The 11,641-nt window shown below is 35.9% G+C and overlaps 1 protein-coding gene across 1 annotated transcript in view; it reads right to left on the reverse strand.

Annotated features, from left to right (window-relative positions):
* Positions 1 to 11,635, reverse strand: part of CWC27 (CWC27 spliceosome associated cyclophilin) — a 95,627-nt gene extending 83,992 nt beyond the window's left edge. The window contains exons 1-9 of the mRNA XM_005429298.3: positions 11,522 to 11,635; positions 10,749 to 10,845; positions 9,106 to 9,218; positions 7,739 to 7,882; positions 6,911 to 7,009; positions 6,648 to 6,751; positions 5,606 to 5,675; positions 3,123 to 3,202; positions 816 to 849 (exon numbers count right to left, since the gene is read on the reverse strand). Of these exons, the coding sequence (XP_005429355.1) occupies positions 816 to 849; positions 3,123 to 3,202; positions 5,606 to 5,675; positions 6,648 to 6,751; positions 6,911 to 7,009; positions 7,739 to 7,882; positions 9,106 to 9,218; positions 10,749 to 10,845; positions 11,522 to 11,563 (783 nt within the window). The 5' untranslated portion in view covers positions 11,564 to 11,635. The remainder of the gene's footprint in view (positions 1 to 815; positions 850 to 3,122; positions 3,203 to 5,605; positions 5,676 to 6,647; positions 6,752 to 6,910; positions 7,010 to 7,738; positions 7,883 to 9,105; positions 9,219 to 10,748; positions 10,846 to 11,521) is intronic.
* Between the last annotated feature and the right edge of the window lie 6 nt (positions 11,636 to 11,641).

The following is an 11,641-nucleotide window of genomic DNA, read 5'->3' on the forward strand; positions in this document are numbered from 1 at the left end:
AACTCATACTATGCCTTATGAAAAAAGGAAAAAGCATGTAAGCAGATCTTTTTTAGGCATGTGACTGTAACAGACTGCGCTCTTCCTTTACTTCCACTGTGTCAACACACAGTATAGTTAATACTTGTGCATGATGGACAGATATAGAAAACAATACTTTCCAGGATTCAATTAGATCAATGGGAGATTACAGTCCTAGTCATATATTACAACCTTATCTCAACAGCAATTCAAAGGGGTACTCCCATGATATATGGTTGGAGACAGAGACATATTTCAGGTAACAAGCTTATGCTCACCTTCACCGTGTACATCAACTTTCTTGTACTTAAACTGCCTCTGTATTTAGTTGAATGTTACTGTTTGACTATTCAAATCCCAAGTCTTTCAGAGGTGACAGTCTTCAACAATACAATTTCACTGCTACAATTTAATAATTCACTGAGTTTTTGTTCTCTTGAAGAAAACTTTCAAACAGGACTCTGACTCGCATGCAGACTTATCCTCAAACATTGCAATTATGTAATTATTCATGTCAAACTTGATTTTATTTATTTTTTAAGAAGCAATTTCAGGGTTTTTATCACTCTGGTGGTTTGTCACCCCATGGTACCCAACCCACATCACATATTCCTATATAACTAATCTATTAACTGAAATACAATACCCAAACCTGAGAGCCTTCACACTTTTGCCAGAAATCTGACTTGAGCTACTTCTTAAAGATCTCTAAAGTAACATTTGCTCCCCAAAGGAAATCTTATCTGCCCGCAGTAAAAAACAAAGAATTATTAGTAAAAAAAAATAATACTTGCCTCACTCAAATCCTTTTCTTCATTTGCCACTTCACTAAAAGAAAAAGAAAAGGAACTACTTTGAGGTGCCAGAGGAGATTCAAAGTATTATTTAAAACCCCACATTTCTTAAATAAAAAATTGTTAGCCACCTGAAATTTTAGTAAACTTACTACTTTGTATCATCCTTGCATTTATCTCAAAAGTATTAATATTATTTTCTATCATTTGACTATCACAATCTTTTCTAATTAAAAAAGCTTAAAAACAAGAGCATTCAACCAATGGAGAAATCCTAACCATATCTTGAGCTATTCAAGCAAAACACTAATATGTACAGTTAAAACCAACAAAACTCAGTTGAGATGTTTTTGATCTCATTTATTAGTAGTTATTCAATTAGTAGCATTTCATTGCAACTTGTTTATATTTTGGAAGATGCATTTTACTGATACTGAAACTTAAAATCAAGATTTAAATTCCTTATACAGCTACAGCTTGGTGAATTAAAAACGAAATATATCTGAACACACTAAGGCTAACACACCCACTGTTAATTCTCACAAACTAATAATAAGGGCCCTTGAACTATTTTAGCCCACATTTAAAAAAAAGAAGTTTTGCTACAGAAAAACCAAGGAATATTAAGTAAGTCTCAGAAGTCAAGGCTTTGAAGTGTGCTCAAAGCAATCAATAAGTAATCAAGATCACTAAAGAAACTCTAGATGTGTTGCAGTCAATGTTGCAACCAATGACATTATTTAATAAAGCGCTGCAGCTGGGTCAGGGCAATTGCTGATATCAATACAGACAGGGGACAAATGGACTGAGAGCAGCCCAGCCAGGAGGACCTGGGGGTGCTGGTGGATGAAAAGCTGGACATGAGCTGACGATGTACACTTGAAACCAGAAAGCCATCCAGGATGCCCTGGGCTGCATCCAGAGCAGTGTGAGCAGCAGGGCCAGGGAGGGGATTTTGCCCCTCTGCTCTGCTGAGACCCCACCTGCAGTGCTGCATCAGCTCTGGGCTCCCAGCACAGGAAGGGACCTGACAGAGGGACTCCAGAGGAGAGCCATGGGGATGATCACCTCTCCAACGGGAAAGACACAATTGCTCAGCCTGGAGAAGGGAAGACTCCAGGGACACCTCATAGCATGCAGCCTTTTCATACTTAACATGGGTCTGTAAGATGGGGACAGACTTTTTAGCAGGGCCCGTTGTGAAAGAACAAGGAGCAGTGGTTTTAAACTAGAAGGGGGTAAATTCAGACTAAACATAAGGAAGATGTTTTTTATGATGTGGATGGTGAGATACTGGTGAGCAGGCTGCCCAGACAGGTGGTAAATGCTCCACCCCTGGAAACATTCAAGGCCAGGCTGAATGGGGTTCTGCACAACCTGATCTAGCTGAAGATGTCCCTGCTCACTACAAGGGGGCTGAATGTGATAAATTTTAATGGTTCCTTTCAAACCAACTAATCTAGGATTCTAAGATAAGCAAATTCTCGGAGTTAACATATTTTCATGGAATTTTCTCACTTTATAACTCAACTGTGGTTAAAAATCAGAATTTATAAAGTACTAAAAATAGATAGATAAGAAAACCGAGTTTATTCAAGCATAGAGATTTAGGATTAACCTGATATTTTGTTTGTTCTTTAGATTTGGAAAAAAAAAAAGATATTTTCAAGCATAAGCAGGGTTACAGGGTTGGGAAAAGTAACCTTCTAGAATAATCACAGCAAAGAACATCTTCAACATGAAGAAAATTTAGGTATCTTTAAAAGTTTAGGCTACGAAAGAGACTGTCTAAGAAAAGACTGTGGTAAAGAGAGGTATAAAAGGGGCTGTCAGCTCACTGTCTCTTCCAGAATGAGAGTCAGAACTTATGAAATGCCACTAGTAGCATCCAGGTTCAGAACAAAAAGGGGAGATACTTCTTCCAGTAGTGAAGAGGACGGTGTGAACTGAAACAATGTTACAAGAAACTTAATACACACTTTGAGGAGAGCTCTATTAAAGGTTACTAAATAGAGGAGCCACATCAAACTCTGACAGTCCTCTGAGGTGAAAGCTGAGAGGAAGCTGAGCAACTACTCAGATAAACTTTACATTTCCACTGCTTTCACTCTTTACTGGGCATCCACTGAGGGCCAGTGGTGGTGACAGCTTAGTGGGTTAGATAAATATTTGGTCTGATCTAGCACTGGCACTCTTAATTTTTTAAAGAGTATGTGAATTGACATTTCTCATGAGTATACATGTGGAAAATTGGGTATAATATATTGAAAGTAGATCTCTTCTAGAAATTGGAAATCATGTACTAACCTTTTGACAGCAGGAACTGAGCTAAGATGTGGATCATCCTTCAGGAGATCATGACTACTTTTACTTTTTCCCTTCATGCTCTGTTAAAAGAAAAAAGTTATTATTCATTTCAGTTTAAGAGGCTAGATAGTGAAAAAGGATTATGGTAAGAAAAACATAACTTGTTTCTTTTTAGCTTTAGCCTATCCAGTAAACATAAACACTTTTAAGAACAGAAGAAAGAGAAACATCAAACTGACTCCACAGATTTATTTTTGCAATAGCAATGCACTTAGTTTTAAAGGACAGAGAGAGAGGAAAAAAAAGATATTGTTTAGTCATGTACAATCTTTACACATCATAAAGACGGTAGGTCTAACACATATACACTTGAGTGAATAAAGGGGTAAGAACTTAACTTTCCAATAATGACACATGACAACTGAAAGAACCACCACATACAAAACAGTACTTATTAATTACACTAATTAGATCCCTAAGGAAAAAAAAAGAAATTAATAAACTGCTATACATCAATTTGGAACACATAATTTAAGAATAATTTACTGACACAAGGAGTCAAACAAATCTAACACAAAGGTCTTCAGGTAGAAAGACTGCAGTTAGAAAGCATTCTACATGCTAATGTGAAAAAATATTCTTAATTTTCAGAGAAAAATCAAGACTGAAATCTCTGTGACAGGAACAGTCTGTATTGTGACCTGTACTGTGAATGCCCCCATTGCAGATGCATTGTCTAACGCTTTTGGGAACATATTAGACATGTGGACTTACTCATTTAAACGCAACTGCCATTTTTTATTATGTAGAAAACAAAGACTAACACATTCAGCAGCATGAAAAGATAATTCCTTCATTAAGGAAGGGGTGGTGGGGTGGTGGTGGGGCTGTGCATGGCACAGTGCTCCAAACAGACAATAAGCAGTTTGGACACTGAAGGCTAACACTGACCAACAACCAGTAGGGGCCCTACAGCCAAATCCCTGACTGCACTAATAGCCTTGATGGCCTTGCTTGAGGGGTTTCACCCAGAACTTCTCTGCCCTTCTTAAACAAGCAAGACTTACTGCACCTAGCACCCACAAAAAGTTCATAGGATTCTAAGTCTGCAGGTGTCAAAGGACCTCAATAACAACTTTAACCTTCCATTTTTTCTTATCAAAACCCGAGAAAGCAAGTTAGTGCTGATATTCATGTACTTCAACTTAAACAGATTAAGATAATGACCAGAACTACAGAGAAACTGATCTAGACCTATTATGAACAAACAATGAGGTATCAAAAAGAACGTTTTATTCTGTTACAAAGAATGAAGATACATTCTTCATAAAGAGTTGTTACGGTTACTTATCTAGCTACAATTAATACAGAATTTAGTCAGGACAAAGAGATGAGATTTTGAGGCTGAGCTGAAAGAGAGCATTAAAACACTGGAACTAGGCTTATCATGAAAGAAGCACTCTATTTAGACAATTTTAAACTGAAAACAAGTATTTGGCACGAAAAGAAAGGAAGTCCAAGCAACTGAGTCAAACCCAGTATTATAAGCCAGATAAATAGCAAGAGGAAAACAGTAGATGAGCATATTAAGGCAAACAAGTAAATTCTGTCTGACTGGTAAGTTGAAAAAAAAAAAGAAAAATAGTTAAAGCTGCTATTGTAATAAATCTCTACTGTCGTTCTGACTGATACCATATCACTATAATATTGTCCAACATTATTCACTGTCTTCCTTTTGTATTTTAGCTAACTTCTGAGGACTAACTACTGTTTTTTCACTTATGTGCTACAGGATGCAGGACCACGTAGTCTGATCACTAACTGAAGCAGGGAGGTACTGTAGAAAGCCTAGGAATCTATCAAACAACTTGGTCAGCAGTAGAAATGAAATCAGAAATTTATTTAAGAAAATTTTAAACTAGCCTTATTTAAGTGCCAGCTCACAGAAGGAAAAGTTAGACCAAAGATTATCTGTGCAATCCTAGAATGTGAACATTTCACTATGGTGCATTATTAAATTACAATAATGGGCTATTTTCTCCACAATAACCACACTTTATTTTGCTCACAGATGGATGAATATATGTAAGAAAATGGAGGTAAGCATGCCTTGGAAATGCATAAGGTGATCCTCAGTATTCAAGTATTTTACTATATTATTGCAATCACAAATAAAGGACTTGAAAAAGAATAAAGTACCAATTGCTTCCATGACTTTTAAACAGCAGACATAGATTTATACTATGAAACTTTGTACACGGTAATGTAAAAATTCCATGCAGTAACTGAAGTTACCTTCAAAATCAAGAAAATTTCTGTTTTTGCAAAATTCTGTAACAGCAGAATCCTAAAAACTGAAGCAACTGCTATTATTATTGTTCAAAATGCAAACATAAGAAGAATAAAAACTTTAAAGCTTTCCATGAACATGCAGAAAAGGTAATTTGGTTGAAAAGACAAATAATGATAATTTGGTACAATACCTGACTAACTCTACTGACTTCTTCCTCTTCCTCTTCAGCTTCTTCCCCAAAGGAAAGCAGGTTAAAGTTTCTTTAAGAGAAAAAAGAAAATTTCTAGTAAAATTTTAAATATTGTCTTAGTAACATTCCATTATCTTTAAATACATTATGTTCATGCTGTACATGACCTTTTTAAAAAGCTTTTTGTCCTGCTAAATGTACCAATTCCAACCAACTACTGCATCTTGCTTTGCAAAAAATCACAAATATTCAGAAAAGCATGTTTTATTATACTCCTGAAATAAAACAAGGATAGCAAAGCATCAGTTAAGACACAATCTAAGAAATCCTGTCTTGACTAGCTTTCCCAGATTCTTGAATGCTGACAGTTCTGTTGTATTTTTTCTCAACAGAGCAGCATTCAAAACACAAGATTTTCAAGATATGACACCTCAGAAATGTATCAAATGTGTACACATTCATGGAATGCAATTAAAAAAATTATGAGCTATGATTTTTTTTTCAAGAGTTAATTGTTCACACTGCTGGAACCAGTCAGTTGCAACTTGTTCTATTTTTATGCAGCAGAACTGACTACATGCCCACTTTAGAGCTCCTATTACTTTTCATTGCATGTTTGTGAATTTTCATTCACAGAAAATAAAATTTCCCATGTCAAAATGCCTGCCTCTTGCTAAGTACTTCAGCAGGGCAGAAATGGTATCTGATAAAATAAGTTCAAAAAATCATAAACAATTGAGCTGTGACCCAGCTACTCCTACCAGTAGGTTTTACCTGCAGCGTCGTCTCAGATGACGGCACACTGAGGGACACAGGAAAGATAAACTACCTTCTATTACTTTCAACAAACTATCACCATGCATGAAATAGTTACAGCTCAGCAGATGCACAGTAACATTTCAGTCAGAGAAACTAGATTTGCATCATCCCACCCCCCAGAAACAAGGAAGTGCTTCAAAGGCAGAAATGGAAGTAAAAACCTGCCAAGCTACAAATTAAACGTGAAAGAAAATGAACCACCCTTTCTGTTGCATATATTTACTTTGTGCCTTTTACTTTGAACTTTTTAGTTTCTTCTTCTGGTTTGTCTTTCTTCAGTTTTCTGTTTGGTCGTGGGATAATGTCATCAAAAGGATTAAACAAAACCTGTTTTAAAAAAAGTATTTTAAACACATCTTTAGTAATTATTTTGTCATTAAGTAACTCAATATTTTAAAACAATATGCAAAAGGACAAACCAAATTTTCTGAACACTATGCACAAAAGAATTTTAGAATGTCCCATTTCAAAACAGAACATACCCACCTCACTACTTCTTATTTTGTGTGGACTGAGAGGTCTCTCTTCCTTGTCAACTTCTACTTCAGCCAGGCGCAACATGTTATATATCGTATCCCCTGTAACCTGGCAAATTTACAAAGAAAGGCTTGAAAGTTCTGTAATTTGCGTGACTGTAATTTGTGTTATTTATTCTGCAAAATACAAGGCAATTATTATGTAAAAAATTTTGTAAGTACAAGTGCTATAGCAAATATCGTAAGCATGTAAGACTTCTAAAAGACAGCAAGTACAATGTACAAAAGTTTGCGTTTTTGAACTTAATGGCAAGAGTTGAAGGAATACAGGTAGTTTTGAGAATGTAGGAAGATGAAGATGTTGAAGAATTACTGTAAGCTATGAAACAGGAAAATAAAAACCACTGAAATAAGAAAATATTTGCTTTATTTTAAGAAAATCATGAGAGTGGCAAATTCATCTCATGTTTTTCATCTTCCCGACTCTTCTTGGGTAATTAGAATTGAATTAATTCTAAACGGAATTTTCTAACATGTCATTAGTATTAGATGAACTGATAAATAATAGAGCCATAATAATACAAATAAGATTATTTAAAGGCAGCACAACATGCAAATACAATTTAGAAGAATAACAACAGCGAAATAGATAATAACAGGAACAACCCACAGACACATTTCTGCAAGATACAAGAAACAAAGAGAATGGAGAGAGCATAGAAAGCACTGAAATAAATTTCAAATGCACATAGCAGCAAACAATATCGAACTGGCCTTCACAGAAACTTGTAGCAGCTTCTGTCAGACTTAAACGAGGACTCCAATTCATGTAACAGACCTTTCCAAAGATTGTGTGCTTGTTGTTAAGCTCATCTGCACGACCCAAAGTAAAGAAAAACTGACTCCCGTTATCATGGGGCCCAGCATTGGCCATAGCAACAAGTCCTCTTCGATTAAATCGCAATCGTGAGTGGAACTCATCCTGGTAAAGGCAGGACAGAAAAGAGAACAACTTCAGTATAAAACCATCTTTTCACTCCTTTACCTGCAGCATGATAGGAGATAGGAGTGAGATTACTTACATCAACATGCACACACAGAAAAAAATGCTGCTAATTGTCTTTTGAATTCAGGCAGGAACAAATTCCAAGTATTTTGAAACTCAGTGCCAGAATTATATTTACAAGTTCCTACTATGAGTAGCAAAAATTATTTTTAGTCAGTATTTCTAATCTCTAGTGCCTATAATGATGCAAACAAATGAACAATCTCCAAAAGAAACCATAAACACACTACAAACAAACACCAAACAAAAAGTTAGAAACCGAAATATCAGTAACAGAAAGACACATTTCTAATTAAAAAATTCAAAGTTCTGTCTTGTTAATTTTATTTTTTTTCATTCATTGCCTAAAAATCAATTGTTATTCATTGTTTTTATTTGCATTTGTTATCCCCCTAATACTAAGAAAATAAAAAACATCTTAAAAAGTAACTGCATTTTATACACTTCTTGCAAAAATACTATCCTTGACAACAATCACTGTATTTATGCAAAAAATGAAATCCTAATTCATGGAAAGTTACTAAAAGCACAATAACAGCTTGTAATAGGAGAGTAATGCAAAAATGCATAGGAAGAACATTTTCTGGAATTAGGAAGACAATATAGGACTCCTTTCAAAGCAAGGAGAACATGAAGAATACCACTGTAATATCACAATGCTAAACACTGCAATACTGAGATACCAGAAGCAGCAATGAGATACTGAGTATACTGAGATACTTTGAAGTAGCAGTGCTACCGCAGTATTGGTAATTTTTTCTTTGTTCTCTCCTCAGGTACCATTCCCTCTCACAAATTTCAGGCTTATGCTAGATTTAAAAGTCTAGCAGCAAGAAGATGGAAGGGCCAGAAACAGGCTTGCAGCTTTAGTCACAAATTAAAGGTGCCTGCCCCACCTGAAATAAAACAGGCAGAACAGAACACAGCTGCTGAGCCCACAGGTTTATCATTATACCAGCATAGCTAGATCTAAGAACTCTCAATTTAGAGGAGCATATTCAAACACACTAAAGCAGCACATGAAGGCAACTACTGCACATGTATGCATTTCATATAAGATTTAATTTTTCAGAACTTGGTAGGAAGAACAATGGGTAGAGAATACCAAACAAATTAATGCGTAAGTTATAGATACACACCTTGAAAGGAGCTCCATAGACTGACTCTCCCCCTGATCCAGTACCAGTAGGGTCACCCCCTTGCACAATAAAGCCAGGCACTACTCTGTGAAATATTGTGTTATTGTAATACTCTAAAAAAAAAGAAAAAAAATTAATAAGATATTAAATACATGTAAGTAGTCTCAAACCCAAACCTTCACATAAGTCATGCAGAGATGTCCAGAGACTGAAGTTCCAGAAAGCAAATACTGTAACTAAATTCCGCTGTTGGCTTCTATTTGGTTCCCTTCTGTTCTCCACAGACTTATGAAATCACATCCTCTGGTGTCAGATGTTTCTTTTGCAAAAAATCCTGCCCATCACTGAAGAACTTGAAGAACTACAGTATTTTCAGCTTTTAAGTTTTTATTACTGTAATGACACTATCAAAATACACCAATTTAAAAGGAGAACTAGAAATACTGTGCTCTATCCTGGATGAGATCTCACATGCAACATTATCAATACCCAGATGATTTGCACTATCACTCACCAGCACAGAACACTTTTCATCACCTATACTGTACCTAAACCAATAATGTTTGCAGAATGAAATATGTGGTACATTTTGCTCTCTAAGCTATCTTCTTTTATCTATCTATTTATCTGATAGAGGTTACAAGATCATAAGAAAACAAAAGGAACGAAAACAAAACTTTACCTGAACCAAACCCCCGGTTGATACAATAATAATAAAAAAAATCTGAAGCATGCTGCAAAACAAAGTAGAATGTGCAAACGTTGCAGCATAACTAGACACAGTTGTGGATGGTCATACACTGGGATACTAATGAGAAATACTTAAATGTATTACCAAGCATAAGGTGCTATGCAGCAATTAAAAAAAATCAGAAAGCAAATAAAGCCCACCGAATATACATGAACCTTTATCATGGACTAAGGAATTCCTTTACCATTGCAAAAAGTCTCAACATTACGGAAAAGAGACTGTACAAAACAGCCTGGATCTGTGCTGGAGGCACAAAGCCTAGACTGCTATTTTTGTTTAACAGATGAAGGCTAAAAGAACTCTTCACAATTCTACAAATGCTTAAACGGGAGAATAACACCACTTAGAAAAAGGCATCAAATCGTTCACAGATTTTTGTTCCAGTTTTCTCAGTAGGGATCTTCTCATTCTGGTATCCTCTACTTCAGTGAAAAGTTTTACAGAGCTTTTATCAACAAAAAAATACAGTAACTGAAACATTAGGAGCAGTCATGGAAAAAAAAAAGAAATGGTAGTGTAAATTGTGATGCAGAAATGAGAATTTTGGAGAATGTCCAATATTGCATACTGTCATTTCATGCACACACTGAAATTTTTATACTTTGTAGATATTTGTTGGAAGTAAGCCTCTTAAGATTCTGAAAAACAGTATTTCCATCCTATGTCATCAGCTTAAATTGAGAAAATCATCCAAAATTTTTTGTTTTCTCCACCAGCTTCATTGGTAACCTTGGAAAAGCATTGTCCGAGTGTTATTAATAATTCCTAAACAGAAATAAATTTATTGACATACTAAAGTCAAACCACAATTTTACAGAAATTATTTTACAGAAAGGGACCAAAGATGGCATAGAAATTAATTTCAACAACTCCCATCCCATTCAGTCATTACCTTCCATACATAGCTGGATGAAATTTCTGCATGCTTTTGGTGCTTCTTTTGACCATAATTCTATATCTATCTCTCCTGCTGTAGTTCTCAGCAAAACCTAGAAGCATACAGATAAATGCTGCCTCAATTTTATTGTAACTTAGTAACTGATCAAAAAGTATAACTGCCTAAAAAAATAAATCTGAATTTGTTATATTTGTAAGAGTGGTATACATTTAAGTGTGTCAGGTAGCTACTGTTAGTTCTAACATTTCCAGAACCTGAGATACAGCTATGAATCAATACGTATAACAAAAATGTATAATATGGCTGTAAATAATACACATAACATAACATGGCTGATAACATAACATAACATAAAACATAACATAACGTGGCTGATGCTTTATAGAAACTTAAGATATCCTTTATCATTTCTATAACGAAACAACATGGGAAAAAAACCACCCATAAATATCCAAAGGTATCGCTCTTACAAGGAACATCATTACATTCAATGAGAGACCATAACAAAATTAAAGAGATAAGATATAATCGGGAATAGAGGAAATTAAATTAAACGCTCCGAGGACTGCTCTGTTTTATGTCTCCAGACACCACGCATCACGCCTCATGCTTTGACTCCAGCAGCGTCAAAGAAGTAACTTTAACCAAACCAATCCACCACAGGAACAACGACCTCCCCACCCCCAATCACCATGTGTTCCTCTCGCCTGTCCCCCCATAACCCAACAATACACAACTTCTACAGGATTTCACCCTGGCAGCCTCACCTTTCCGTTGGTGGGCGGCTCCTGGATGTAGATGTTGCTCATGGTGAGGAAAAGACCGGCCCGGCCGGTGAGTCCTCCCCAGACACCGACGCGAGACCCCCTTCCCCTCCAACACTTCCT

Source organism: Geospiza fortis, unplaced genomic scaffold (assembly GCF_000277835.1).
Source record: "Geospiza fortis unplaced genomic scaffold, GeoFor_1.0 scaffold397, whole genome shotgun sequence".
NCBI lineage: Eukaryota > Metazoa > Chordata > Aves > Passeriformes > Thraupidae > Geospiza > Geospiza fortis.